Source organism: Salarias fasciatus, chromosome 5 (assembly GCF_902148845.1).
Source record: "Salarias fasciatus chromosome 5, fSalaFa1.1, whole genome shotgun sequence".
NCBI lineage: Eukaryota > Metazoa > Chordata > Actinopteri > Blenniiformes > Blenniidae > Salarias > Salarias fasciatus.
In genome coordinates, this window is record NC_043749.1 from 22,887,332 (window position 1) to 22,902,480 (window position 15,149).

The 15,149-nt window shown below is 45.6% G+C and overlaps 1 protein-coding gene across 1 annotated transcript; it reads right to left on the reverse strand.

The window, feature by feature from the left end:
* Positions 1-3,621: 3,621 nt before the first annotated feature.
* Positions 3,622-14,929, reverse strand: LOC115388034 (plasma membrane calcium-transporting ATPase 1-like). Its single transcript, XM_030090965.1, has 5 exons — positions 14,712-14,929; positions 14,417-14,628; positions 13,747-13,854; positions 12,257-12,439; positions 3,622-4,896 (listed from the first exon to the last, which is right to left on the reverse strand). Exons 1-5 carry the CDS (start codon positions 14,899-14,901, stop codon positions 4,576-4,578), a joined length of 1,014 nt encoding a protein of 337 aa, XP_029946825.1. The 5' UTR covers positions 14,902-14,929; the 3' UTR covers positions 3,622-4,575.
* Positions 14,930-15,149: the final 220 nt, after the last annotated feature.

The window sequence follows — 15,149 nt, forward strand, 5'->3', positions numbered from 1 at the left end:
GAAAAAGAAAAGAAAGAAATCCAGGTGAAGATTTTCTACTTTCAGTCCGATTCGGAGTCTCATCTTTACTGGTTTTTTTTTGTGTGTGTTCATTTGTTTTCTAGAATCTGTGACATGGCTGAAAACCAGAAGCACAAACAGAGCGTCTCTGATTGGCTGTGCTGTGCAACCCGGCATGATGGGACGTGAGGGCAACCAGTCCAACCAGTCCAACAGACGGCCGCCGCGGCCGAGGGGGAGGGACGGGACAATCCTATCCAGAAGGGGGGTGACAGGGGCAGGGAGTCATATGACAAAAGTTGTGCAGAAGAAACGGAACGGAAAAAAACGACTTTGGCAGAGTAACTCTTAAAGCTTGGCTGGGTGATGATTGGCTGATTGCCCCCCCTCCGACATCCCCGTCACCCCGACACAGACAGCAGGTACACCTCAGTCACCTATATGACAATATTTACACTGTACTGACTGCAGGAGCGCAGGCGTTCAGCAGGACAAAACAAAGAGGAAACGCATCGTTTGCAGTGTGTGCGCGTGTGTGTGTGTCTCATTTATAACCAACAAACACACGACGGGAAGAGGCAGCGCTTCAACAGTCCTGCACTCTTCCCTGTTCAGTCGTGTGTACATAGAAAAACGATGATCTGTATCAGCTGCAGCTGTGTCCCGTCGCAGGCTCCGCCTCCCTCAGAGTTTGCGTTTTACCAACGAATTTAAAATCGGGATTAAAGCCGAAGAACCGAGGCGACTCGGGCTCCTTTGGGGACGACTTGGAAAAGGCTGGTCCGGAGCCAGACTCAGCGCCTCTGAAGCTCTGATTGAGGAGCTCCTGCCCACTCACTGGTCTGGAAACAGGCTCACAGGAAGCTACAGTGGATGTCGCAAATCACAGAGTAACACATTTTAATAAGCTTTGGTGAAGCGATCACAGCCTTGTAGAGAGTTTGTGCTGAAATGATCAAATGGTGAAGAATAATTGAAGAGAGTTCAAGGTTTTAGGGACATTTTATGCAGGTTTGATTAAGTTCTAACAAACTAAATCCAATTTGGGCTTTTCAACACTTCTCACTCTGAATGTTTTGGACTGTGTCTCTGTCAGCGAGCTGCTTTTGGACGTCCTAACCAACCAGGATCGTCTCAGCTTAAAGCAGTTCTGGGAGCCCGGGCCTCGACCCCCTCTGAGAGGAGGTGGAGCTCGACGCGACACACAGCTCTGGTCCTCTTTAAAGTTGTCGGCTCTGACGCCTGGCGGCTGGAAAACGGCATAAACCCACTCATTCCAAGAAATCATTCGTCGTAGCTTTAAAAGTACAGAAACAAACAAACCCAGAGGTTGGATAAATAATTATACACTCCCATTTAATGTTTTTTTGACACGTTTAAGTGTATTCATGTTGCATTGGCGGAACTCTAAATGGAGTTGGATTACTGCGAAATCACATAGCGTGTAGTGTGTGCCACAACATCGTCTGAAATAAGGTGAATATACTCATGTAAAAAGGGGGCTTATGAGATAAGATTGTTGAGTTTCCAATTGAACGGCCGACAAGAAGTAAACAAGTCACTGCAGGTTTCTGAGCCCTAACATCAGGTGACCAAGACGACACACGTGGCATAAATATTTAGAGAGCTGTAAAAAGACAGAGTCCACGGTAGATTCATCTCATTCATGTACTGTACTGTCACCAAACTCTTCAGCCTATACATATATATTCATATATCTCCAAATATTAAAAAGTACTTAATATAAAAAATACAGAAGAATTGTAAAAAATGAGCAAAACATTGAATTTTATATGAAAACCATGCAAGAAAGATTTCCCATTTAGTTAAATAGTAACTCTAAGATTTTTCAGGAAAGCAAGGGAATGAAAGGGAAGTGGTCGGATGAGAGAAGCGCAGGCGAACTGCCACCGACTCGCTTTTCATGTAAACATTGTAGAGGTCCTTTAAACTTGGTTCGGCAGTGACGACTGAAGATTTTCTCCTTGCTTTTTTTTTGGTCGTGTTTGGAGCAAAGGGCCGGGGGAAGGCGGGTGGGTTGGGCGGTTTGGTCGGGGGAGATGGGAGTCAAAGGGTCAGAGGTCGGGGCGTGAGAAAGTCCAAAGGAAACCTCGAGAACAATGAGATAAAAACAATACAGACAACCTATAAAATATGGCTCTGAGTTACATAGAAAAAGCTCATCAGAGGGGAGAGGAAGAACCTAGTCATGACAAAAGAGTTGGAAATATGGCAGTAGTAGCAAATTACTTCAATAACGTGTACTAGTTCATCGATAGGTTGATGGCTGCTAGTCAGACTAAGAGGGGATTAGACGTATCGCTGCTTCTGATTGGAGGAGGATTCCTTTTTCTTTCGAGACAGTAATCTGCGGACGATGTGAAGCAGGAAGTTCTAAGCGGCAGCAGAAGGGGACACAGTGGATTTAGCTTTCTGGGTCGACTGGTGACATCGACAGCCTCCCATAAACCTCGGCGTGGGCGCCACGCCGACACGTGTCAATCGAACACAGCCGAGCCGAGACGGACGGCCGTCCCCGCCGCCGGCTGCGTGACGTCACCGACAGCCCGATTCAGTCACAAGTCTGACAAACGATGGGACAGAAATATCAGGAGTGGTACTAAGATTAGTTTTAAACACAGGCAGACGGTCCAGACATTGTTCGGAGCTTCGTTTCCCTCCCGAGCCGCCGAGCCGAACCTCCTGCGCCGAGACGCTGAATGGACTCATCGATGCTGCGGTCGCTCATGTTGGAACTTCCGTTTGAACTCAACACCTGTAAGAAGCACATCGTGACGTCTTGACTCGATCACAAGCCCTGTGCTGAGCTGAAGTGAGCGAGTCGTCTGCTTTAAGGTTAAGATAAATCTGTTTACGTGCTTCTGCATCTTTTGGTCTTCCGCCGGTTCTGATTTAACCACAGTAGCTGAGATACCATCATCGACACTCAGCCATACTTTATCGGAGGTTGCTCATCGGCCTTCCAACCATCACTACTGTTTTCCATTGAGTTGATTCCACTCCAACTGCAGCTTAAAAATCACTGAAAGCCATTTGGTTTGCGCTTCAGAAGTGGAACTGAATTCGTTCATCAAACTGGTTAGTGATGTAAACGAGGGGCTGAAATGCTCCAGCGGATCTTAACCAGCTTCATTTAAACAAGGCAGAAGAATGAATGTTTCTCATCCTGTGGCAGTGATGGTCAGACCTTGAAGGTGGAAAATAAAAGCCCGTCAGCATCAGGGCGAGCTCCATCTGAAAGAGTGACACAGTGGGACGCCTCACTGAGATAAATTTCAGCAGTATAGTGAAGACAGTGAACCCTCCGTCCAGTCGGAGCAGCTGAAAGTGGTTCAGGTCAAGACACGAGACCGCGGCGGTCTGGTCCCAGCAGCGAGAGTCACTGCGATAAGGTTTTGGCCCTTTGGGTGTTTGGCGCGAGCGGCGGCCTCATTTTCCCCCCCAGTGTGCCTCAAAACCCCCCACACGGGTGTGTGAGAGTGAGCCATGTCGGACGGCACGAGCCATGAGCGGAGCATCGATGAGCCCGTTTCCGATGCGACGGGACGTTCGGAACCCACGGGCGGGAATTTCCGCGTCGCTCCGAACGGACGAAACAAACGTGGTCGTCAAAAACGGAAACCCAAGTATTCATTCCCAAGTTTTCATGCGACTCAACACGACAGAAACAAAACATGCATCCTACTAGAGTAAGTGAGGGGGAGAGGGGGGGGGGGGGGGGGGGGCAGAGAGAAACCAGAACCTGACTGGATGAGATGAAGCCAGACACCCAGTGAAAGAGAGCGCTCTCGGGACACCGCCGCGTCCGGGGTTTCCAGGGTGAGAAACCTTCGGTCCTTCCACATGCAACACAGCAGCAAAAACAAAAACAAAACCAAAAAACACAAAACAACACATATAGACATGATAAAGGGAAGAACATCTTTTTTTTAAACAGTTTAACCTTGAAGACTGTAGTGTCACACTCACAAGACATTCTCAGGAGTCTGAATCATCTATCCATTAAACATTCCTTAAAGTGTTCTTTAAAAAAAAAAAACAACAACAAGGGGAAAAAACAAGGAAATAAAAGGGTTACAATTTTGCATTTGCCTAAAAATCTTCTTTCTGATCACCAAACCCGGCTTATAGCTGTGAAGAAGAGCAGAAGCGTATGTACATCAGGATTGCTGCACTCGCAAAGTTCGGTGCTGCTTTTCGACGACGCAGGAATGAAAGCGAGTAAAGGAAACACAACATGCTGCTGTGAGTCCCGCAAAATTAAGCTCAACAACTTTTAAAAGCTTCTTCAAAGGTATCGTCAAGTAAAAAAACAAAAACAAAAAACAAAGCCATGAATGGACGAGGACAGGCGATCCACGGCGAAGACGATGGACTCCACCCCGTGTGGAGGCGGTGGAGGACGAGACTTACAGGCAGAACCACGCCACAGTCGCTATGAAAACACAACGTGGCAGGAATGACCGAGGGGGGGTGGGTGGGGGTGGACACAACGTGAAGCATGTGCAGGATGAGGGGACGAGCAGAGTCATGACTTCCCTCCTCAGTGACAGTTCAGTTGGTGGGGTGACAGAAGATGCTGATGAAGAGGAGGAGGAGAGGAGGAGGAGGAGGAGGAGGAGGGAGGAGCTCAGATGGATGACTCATGGCCGTGGGGGAAGGCGCGGGGCGGCTCCCCTCCTCCACTGGCCCCAGACGAGGAGCTGGGGAGGGGGTCGATCTCGTCTCCGGTCTCCTCGATGGTGGGGATGCGAGCCTCCTCTCGGACAGGGGCACGAACTCGGGATGGGCCATGAAGCTGTGGATGGAGCTACGGGACTCTGGGCTCTCCAGCCCCTCGTACAGGGAGCTACGGAACGCGTTCACCACCTTAATCTGGAACAAAGAGAGAAAACGGCCGTCAGAGGGCGAGCGGCGCGACCAGACACGGCTTTTATGTTTCTGAAAGCGTGACGTCAAAACAGGCAGCAGGGGCTGATGGGACACGTGGCGGTCGTGCATCTGAATCTGGGCAGGGAAGTGCAAAAAAAACCCCACAAAACACAACTTCAATAAGTAGAATGGAGGGCGGCTGGATGGGAACGCGGTGGGCAAATTCATAAGATGCTCACAAAACGTCACACACCAAATATATCAACACGATGTTTGAGGGCAGCTGAATGCAGGAAGTGCAACCAAAACAATTCACCGGCAGGCAAGTGGGTTGTGGAGCGGGACCACGACACTCACACGTGCACACACACATATCACTGTTTACCAAAACAACAGGGACGTGCACGCACTCTGGAACCAGAATTCCTCAAACTTTAAATAAGTGTGTTGAAGCTGGGTTTGCTCCTATCAGGACTTCAGAATGATTTCGAGGCAAGTTGGGGGTCAGTAAAGGGTCACATCATGAGGAAAAACATCCAGATCACATGAGAGCCAGAAGATGTGGATGCAGAGTCCCAGATTTAGGATTTTATCAGACAACATAATACCTGTATGCTGGTGTTAGTAATCCCCAAAAACTTTTACAGAACAAAAAACACCTATTTCATCATTAGTTGAAACAACCATATGTGCTTTTTTCTCCCAAACCTTAAAATAGGATTCATCTATAGGCACAAAGTTTTCTGTCACTGTCCTCAACACAGAACTTAAACTGCATGTCTCTGAAGACCATATAGGTCAAATATTACATTTAGAATGGAAGAGAGAGATCTTCATTCTAGTGAAAAGAGCAAAAATAGACATTAACCAAGGTCATTCTATAACCGTAAAGATGTTCAATCAATATCAAACTTTCCAAATTTCAACAGGATGAAGCATCATCAGCCTTTGTTAGAGGGTATCCCCATTTGATTATTGTTTTAGGCAGATGTAAAGATTCAGTTTAGTGAAACAAGCAACTAATCAAAGATTTCAACTATTTTTTTGTCTTCAATAACCAGATTTTTTTAAATTGTAAGAGAAAGAAACCACTGTGTCGAACTCCAAATATTTTACTACACTGATAAGCCTCTAGGATGATACGTCTGTTTTTCCATTCGGATCGAAGTGTTTTTCACCGCTGGGATGCAGAATATCTGATAACACTGGAGCCATCTTCAAACCATCTTGTATTTCTTTGCGACAAATTAGCAGTTCATTAAATTTTTCTTCATAATACTCCAAAACTAATCCACGTTCTGAGGCGCCGAGGCTCCTGTGGGCCGCAGACCCACTTTGCCAAATTCATCAGTAGCGTTCGTGAAAAACTGATGCCCAGTAAACAACAGGGAGAAAAGATACAACACATGCATAATGTTAAGTATTTATAATTACAGTCGGAGCCAGAATGATTTGTCCTCTAGCTGCTCTCTTCTCACTGCCTAAAGTCGTTTTCTCTGTGATGAATCCACAGAGGCTGCAGCTGATCACACTGATTTATACGCACCAGCAGACACTCTTCATTATAATTAATAACCCTGCAGTTCAAAGCTCTCTATTACTGAACCACAGGAGAGCTGCAGGCTGAGCACTGGAGCTTAGAGCATACATGCAACCACCACACTCACACACTCTTCACGCACACACACACACAGCCAAAACACTCCTCACACACTCACAGTCACACAGTGAAAAGCTCTGGGCTGTTAAACCATGAGAGACTTGCTGAGCCTGACAGATTTAACCCTGCTCAGGATTAACCCATAAATTATCTGGTGACCAGGCTGATGCCTCAGAGAAACAGAGTGAGAAAGAGGAGAAAAAAAAAAAAAAACACAACAAAGAAATAGGACAGGGATTTTTTTTCTTCCTCTTTCCACTGTCACGAATCAGAGGGATTCGCAGCCTCTTTTTCCTCCAGTCTGTCGGTTGTGCAACAGCTGTGATCTCTTACCAACTCATCAGCAGCAAGTCTCATCAGGGTTATAGACGCGTGTGAGAGTAGAAATCTCGTAACATGCAGGAGCAGAAGCGGTAGGTTGAAAGGGAGGTAATGAAAGTATTAGAAAAAAAAAAAAAGGAAGCGCAGAGATTAAGATGGAGGAAAGGCTTGAGCAAAGGATGGTGAAGGAGGAAGGATCAGAGATGGAAACGGTCCCGGTTTCTGCAGTTCTGCAAGCCTGCATCGTGTTTAGGAAACAACAGGAGTGTAGCTGCAATATTGTGCACAATATAATGCACGATGAGTTCAAACGTGAGATTTTAAAGTATTTGCAAAAAAAAAAAAACTGGAATGTCAGACATCTATATGAGCTCTGTCTTTTCCCAAACTGGAAACTATCTCTTCATGTTGTAATGTTGACTCCTTCTGCTGTTCTGAGTCATTTCACGGCTTTATTTTTCTTTTTTGATACTATAAATACAAAGTTTCATTAATCTTCTGTTATTTTGAGTATCACATTAAAACTTGCTCCAGAAAAAACCTACAGTTACTGTAAATGCTTTTATATATGATGATAGCAGACGCACACTTTGCTGCTGCTTTGTCTTTCAATAAATTACCAAATTAAAAAAAAACAAAACACACTCAGCTAATTTTTCAGATATGATCCAACTTTTCTGACTTGTTGCTTCTTTCAGTGACTATTTGGTGTAAAAAAAGAGACGAAATACTGAACGTAAATGAACTTCAGACATCAGATAGTCTGATGAGTCCTGGGCATGCAGACACCTGCCGATGGCAGAAGCAGTGCCGGAGCACCATGCAATGTTTCCAGTTTCATGCAGGGTGGGGCAGAGAAAGAGAGACAGGGTCCAGCCCGGTGAAGCGCGGTGTTAGCTGGCCTCCCGTCACCGACTCACTGCCTGCAGTGGAGGAGGAAGCAGCGGCGGCGGGCGGAGCCCCGGCCGAGTTGGTGAGAGAGGAGGGAGGAGCTAAGCCCTACGTGGGTGGGGCTAGAGAGAGTTTTGGCGGCAGTGGCGTCATTGTGCTGGCTGACGACGGACGGCTGGCGGCGCAGGGCACCGGGCACCGCCGCCTGGCCCGCTGGAAGGTATAGACCACATCCATCTGAAGGAAGGACAGCCACAACACAGTGTTAGACAGCAGAGAGAAGAGCGGACCACGGGGGACAGGGAGGAAGGAGCGGTTAAAGCGGTTTTTAAGGACTGGAGGGAGGGAAAAGTTCAAGTCATTTCAACTTATTCAGGAAAAAGGACAGACACAAAGATATGAAGATCTGGAGAGTGAGAAATGTTAATATTTGGCTAACTTATTGCTTGTTGTACGGAAGCGTTAGTTCATCAGTAATGAGGTCATTTTCTGCGTCACTGAAGTTGGTCTAAAAACTGTCACGTGACACCAAGCGTCCAGATAAAATCGAGACACTTTATTTGACTTGATCTGAAGGACAAATGTTCTTATTCGTCCAGATGGCGGCATCGCTTCAGGACCGGTGAGATCTGTGTAATCATTGGAAAAAAAGCGTCTCATCTATCTCTGAAGGGAGAAAGAAATCCTGTTAAAAGTCGAACAGCCTCAGGTCTCAAATTGCAAGTAAAAAAAAAACGTAATTTTTAATCGCACAAACCACCTGTCAGTGGGATAACCTTCCCTGTGCTCATTTGCAGCAGAAAGAAAGCATCAGTGAGCATGAGACAGAGACAAAGAAAAGGGATGAGGCAGAGATCATAGGGAGGAGAGGTTACAGGAGCGAGGAGGAATCTGAGAAGCACGACCGGGGAAAGCTGTCATTTATTCACAGACCAAATGTAAAAATCCACATGAAGCACCGACAGAGAGGGGAAATAAAAAGTCTGTGAATGGGGCTGACAGCACAGGAGAGAGACGGAGCCAAAAAACAGGAGGAAGAGGAGAAACGTGTCACTTGGAATGACTGATAAAGTTTCGGCAGCGAGGTGCTGCTTGTACCAATTATTCCCCCACTGTGTTTGACTGTTGAGGCGTTGAGCGGCACAACGCTGCCCACCAGGATTAGAGGAGGAGGAGGACGGAAGAGGATGCGTGGAGAGATAAGAACCTAATTAGCTTGCAGCCTTTTTGTCGCCTCCCCTCCATCCCCTCATCCTCCCATCCCAGGAGGACGGCGGACTGATATTGCAGATACCAGCCACGGAGAGAAAAGAGCGAGCTTCCCCCTCTCTTTTCTCTCCAGCATGTCTGACGGTGGGGAGACAGAGAAGGACGGGGGCTTTGTTTCCGTTTCTTCTCTGCGTGGCGTCCTCCAGTGACGCTGCGCGAGGGTCAGACCAAGGTTATATCAAACACCGAGGCGCGGCTTCCTTCTCCGGCAGGGTCCACTCTGACCTCAACACCACTGCTCCGAGTTGTTCTGGATCGCAACATGCGACCTTAATTAGTTGGTGGAGTTAGATCTGCATTTCGGTAGTATATATAAGTTCAAATTTCCATTTTTATTTGTATTTTAAGCACTTCTTGCTGAGCAACTAACTACTGGGTTCCAATCTTTCATGCTTAAGAATCATAAAATTGGATGATAATCCAATCATAAAGAGGACAATAACAAATTAGCTGATTTTTAACTCATTCTGCAGCAATACAATTTAGAGAAATCTGATGTTTTGGCTACGTAGGTAATATAAATCCAACTGTATCTGAGCTTTTCCAGCAGGATTTTTAGCCTCATCGTCTCCAGAGGGACATATCTCATGTTATATAGCAGCTAAATGCACAAACCTGCCTGCTGTTCAGTGCTGAAGCAGGCGGACTTTCTCTTTTAATACTCTCTTTGAAAATCACAGCTGATGAGGTCCAAAAACACTGTGATAACAATGAGAGCGATGTAAAAAGTAAGCTTTAAATTACTACAGAGCAGCAAAAATTCATATGAGGCATTTTGTTAATCTGTTTTTTTGTCCCCCCCCCCCCAATCTCTGGTATTAAAAAAAACATCACTTGCAAAGAGAGTAAACTCACACCAGCAAAAATGCTTTTTAGTTGAGCATTGCAATTCCATAGATACTAATGGTCAATTTAAAATGAAACAAGAAAAATAAACGACTGCAAACAACGGTCGTGTTAATAAGTTCGTGTTAATAAGAGGAACTTGGTGTGCCTGCAGACGTCAAACACAAACTGTGGAGGACAAAAAAAAAGGAAGAAGAAGAATATATTAGTTATTACTAATTCAGATGTGTTTAACCCCGCGGCCACAGTGAGAATAAGTTAGCTTGCAGCTGAGAGGGAAACACCTGACCTTTGCGTGTGTGCGTGTGTGTGTGTGTGGGCTGTAGGTGGGTGTTAGCATCGTGGCTAATGAAGCCCATAGGGACTGAATGGGGATTGCCTGTGGAGATGCTAGCGCTCAGCGAGCACTGATGTAGGAGGAGGAGGAGGAGAAAAACTACGAATATGAAGCGTATTATCTAGTGTGACTTTGCTCCTGTTCTGACTGTTCTGGAAAAGTGTGAATGACCGGCTGCAGCAGTGAAATGAGAAGTCAGACATCAGCTCACTAAAGTGCGCTGCAGTCAAGTAATGTACAGTTTCAGCTGCACCTTTTCACAAAGCGAGGCTTTTGGATAGTTTGCTGGCTGCTGGATAGGGAAGCTAAAGGAGTTAGCACTGAGGGGATCACTGATATGACAACCCCACCTCCCTTAATTTGAATTTCTCAGCTTATCAACCTTTTAAGGTTCAGTCTCCACATCCTGTCCAAAAGACATAACTTTATCTTTCTCTTTAGATTCAGATCCAGAGCTGAGTTCTCTCTAACTACTTGGTTTAGTCACAAGTTAGCCTTTAACTTCTTCACTTCAAATATTGACAAGTAACTGCAGCTGATTTCTGTTGAGTTTAACATGTTTGTTGACAATTTTTAATTTTTTTTTTTGTGTAAAGTGACTGTGCCAGTCTTCGGTCAGGTGCTGTTAAGCTAAAAGAAAACGCTGCAATGCAACAATCAAAAACAGTTTGTGAAACTTAGCACTATGAAACACAAGGACATTTGTCTGTTTTAATTACAAGGAAAAAAAATCTTCTGCGGCATTTTATCGCTGGTTCCACATCACACTTACTACAAACCGTTCCAAAAGTTCTTTTTTATTCAAGTTTCTAACTGAAATTTGAGCTTCAAACACCCTGACTGACTTAGTTTACTGACTAATGCAAATATCCAATCAGCTTTTAGTCATACACTAGCTGACACATTTAATTTCTGTGTTTTAATGAAGTGCCTCTGTTCTGCAGCTCTGCAGCAGAGTGTGAAATTAAGTGGACAACAGTTGCAGCGTGTGTGTGTGCGTGTGTGTGAGTTTAATCTAGTTTTCCCTTCACACACTGATGAGTGAATGAACAGCAGAACGGTTGCAGAGAAGACGACTTCAGTGCGCGAACGTGGCCCTCAGGTGTAGCACTGAACGTTAACGTACAGCTTTGATCGTGTAAATTTGATTTTAAAGTGGGAGTAGAGCGTATCGGATAAAACATCCAGACATTAAAAGAGGAGGTGAGGCCGCAGGAATATAAATCAACCTTAAAACTATAAACTGCAGCAGAAAATACCTTTTGGAAAGTTTTACTCCGCTTGACAATAAAGATACCGGGATGTTTTCCGCTGACCGGCTCCAGTTTACCGCCACGCTGGGGCTTTTATAACAGCCGATATGGATGTTATTATACACTATCGGAAAAAATGAGTTTGTCCTCACTATCAAACAGGGAACTGAACGTCTATTTATGACGGTTTCAGAGTAAAGCTACCAGGGTTTAGCTGCCCTCATTTTAAAAGGTCCCCACTTGACATGTTTGAAGGATAAAATAAATTACTCATTCATACAAAGAAAAACAACGGAATTACCTCCTCAGAGACTCATAAAACGGCATTTATACGTCTTGCACCTACTGAAATATCCAGATCTGATAAATGTGGAAATAATTTAAAGGCTTTTTAATGTGAGATGTCTCGTGTTTTCACCGAGTCTGTCAGACTTTCCACATTAATGTCGTAAAAGTTTGGCCTCAGTTGGCTTCTAAACTGCTGATGCAGATGGAAGTCAAGGACATCTGCTCCCTTTATTTCCTTCCTTTTGGTACAGGACCAGTGACAGACCTCTGAGAAGGATGTTGGATTTTAGACACAAAGTTAAAGAACCATTTCAACAAAAAAAGAAAACATCCAATAACAAGGTGAGAATATGACAACAGTGCAACAACCATGTGACTGAAACACTCATGTTTTTCTCCCAGAGACACCTGAGCTTCAGAAACCTGCATTATGTCAAACTTTGCAGTCGAGTCAGACGTGTGTTCTTTGGGCACCGTGGACGGTGGCGGCCATCGTACCTGCGTCTGGATGCGGTTCAAACCTCTGAACCAGAGGATCTGGCCTCTCCTCAGCTCCATCTCGGCATGGTCGATCTCGTCTGCGCCCTCCGTCAGCTCCTCCTCGTGGATTTCCTCCTTCGTGATGCCGTGGCCCGCCTCCTTCAGGAACTTCAGGTGGTGTGTGGGAATGGCCGAGATCAACTGGAGTAGAGTGAAAGCATTCGTTTAGGGATCAACTCCACGATTCCTGACCGCGTTTTCACAGCAACACTCAGTTCAAGTCAAAAAGCTCGGTATCTGGAGGAATTCATGAGATCGGAGGAGATTTAGACGGATTGCATTTTTACCATCCTCAAATTTAAAAAAAAAAATCATAAGAATAAAACAAATAAGCAACAGTAAAACTAATATTGTCTCAATATAAAGACATCCTGTCTAAAGTGAATATGATACAATAAAATTACCTCCACAGGTCTGACAGCATGCTCAATATAAAAAGCGTCAAAGTCATTTTTATTCAGGTCTATCAATAACTTTGAATATTAAACTTATTAGGAAGTCAACAACAAAACAGGCAGTTGCATGAGTTTCACTTTAAAGTATTTTACAGCGTTACACTGATTAAGTGTACTTTATTTTGAGAGGGAAAGATTTTAATCCCTTCCTGTGACAGAAGTGATTCAACATACAGTAACATATAAAAGACGAGAGATATCCCCCCCAGTGTCTTGGTCAAATTACACCTGACCAAGCAGGAGGGCCTTGGGTTTGAAGCGCTTCACGCTGGGAGGAGCTGCTGAAGGCAGTTCACTTCTTTTGATGGATTTCGTCGTCCATTTCATGCAACGTTCCCATTTTCCTGAACTAAGGGCTGCAGTTTTTCGTTTTTATCTCGTATTGCCGATATTGCGTGGCTGCTCCTGGACTGTTTGCTCTCTGTCAATAAAGATAGAGCAGTCTCCTGCCATGGCTGCCTATCAGCTTTTTATATGTATGCCACCTTCCTCTGCTCGCTCGCTCCGTTACTTCTAAAATAAATCACAGGCCTCACATCAGTCCCTCTGTCAGCGGCTTCCTGTCTCTCCCTTCTCAGTGTTTGCCCTCCAAATGAACCCGCTCTGCTTCTAACAGCAACTTTTTTTTAATTCTGGATAACATATGCTTTCCAAGCCCCTGTGTGTGTGCCTGTGTGTGTGTGCGCGCGTGTTACCGGGATCATGCATGTGACGGTGTGTGTTTGTGTGTGTATCCACACAGGGACTGACATGCTGGGTTTGTTTTCCCTCGGCGCTCGTAAACAGGAGTCGCGTTGCTTTCATGTGCGGAGCTCATTACCATGGCAATGGTTGCGATGGCAACGCTGCAGCAAGCGCGAGTGTGACCGGCAACAGTTTGCCGCCACAGACCCGGTGTATCCACCTATTTGTCCTCGGCTCAGAACGCGCCGTTTGTCCTCAGAAGTCTTTGCGCCTCAAGTTGGGAGGAGACGCCTGCGGCTGCGATCTCACCTGTCCCCACAGCAGCTCTCCCACGCCAATGAACACACACCACAGCCACTGGTCGATAGTCAGAGCCGTGCAGGAGAACGGTTTCCCTCCAAGCTGGACGATGATGATCTGGAGGGTTGGGGAAAAAAAAAACAAGAGAACATCTTAGAAAAGTCAAGCCAGAATGTTTGGTATCAAAGGAAACCACCTCCGGCAGCTGTGCTTGAAATGTAGATGAATCTGCTGCTGAAAATTATTCTAAACAGATCCACGACTCCTTCCTTTGAGAAACAATAACTCAAACCTACAGTGATTATCTGCAAGCTGTCACTGAAATACCACTGGTCACTGGTACTTTCTTTGCATTCATTCACTAAATAACAGAAGTAAAAATAGCAAGCGGCTACAAACGTTGATCTCAGTTCCGTCATGCTGTACTTTCCAGTAAAAAAAAAACAAGCGAAGAGTTTTTCTCTAGATATGAGGAGCAGAACAGAGTTTGTCACTAAAGCAACTTGGCTTCTGTGCTCAGTGCTTTTGCTGTTATATGAATGAGCGAGTGATTGAACAGCTGTACAGATGAGAGCAACAGGCAGTGGAGAATTCATTAAGACTTGCACCAACACGTGTGTGCACGTCAGTATGAACGTGATATAGAGAGAGCTTTACACAGTGATGATGATGAAGTTACCTGCAGGATGAAGGTTCCCAGCACAACGCTGCAGAAGATGGGGTTCCTGTAGACTCCCTCGAAGACGTTCCTTTCTCCGTGGATCTTCCTGGCGTTGATTTCGTTGAAGAGCTGCATCATGACGAAGACGTTGAACACGATGGTGTAGTGCTCAGTCGGTGGGGAGTGCAGGGGAGTGTTACGGCCGCTGTCGATGTCGAAGAACGTCTCGCCTGACAATCAGAGGAGAATAATAAGCATAATGTCACAACATCACGACACACGAGTCTCCAGATCTGTTGGATGTTTCAGTCACCAGCAAAGAGCAGAGTGAAGATGATGACGAGCTGGTACACTGCGTGGCCCAGGATGTTCTTCATCATGGTTCTGGAGATGAGCGGCTTGTCGCGGCCGTACGGTTTGCGGAGCAGCAGAGACTCGGTGGGCGGCTCGGTGGCCAGAGCCAGAGACGCCAGAGTGTCCATGATGAGGTTGACCCAGAGCATCTGCACCGCTTTCAGAGGGGAGTCCTGCAGGAGGAGAGGCCAGTGGCATGAGAAGAAACTAGACTGAGACAACACACGCACATTCAGTAAGTTAGGTTTTAATCTTGTTTCTGTAATTTCCCACAAGCTTCGTCTCTCTTTTTTCCTTGATTCTGCATGTTCACAAATTAGAAACATGCAGCTTTAAATGTGCCAGACTCTGAAATCAAACCGAGCACATTTGTGTCTTTGCTTTCCCTGAAATTGCA

Excerpts from the sequence above, each read along its gene's own strand:
- LOC115388034 (XM_030090965.1), bottom strand. The coding sequence starts at position 14,901 with ATGCTCTGGGTCAACCTCATCATGGACACTCTGGCGTCTCTGGCTCTG. Across the intron at positions 14,629-14,711 it reads CTTCACTCTGCTCTTTGCTG|GCGAGACGTTCTTCGACATC; the intron begins GTGACTGAAACA and ends TCTGATTGTCAG. Across the intron at positions 12,440-13,746 it reads GAGAGCTGCTGTGGGGACAG|TTGATCTCGGCCATTCCCAC; the intron begins GTGAGATCGCAG and ends ACTCTACTCCAG.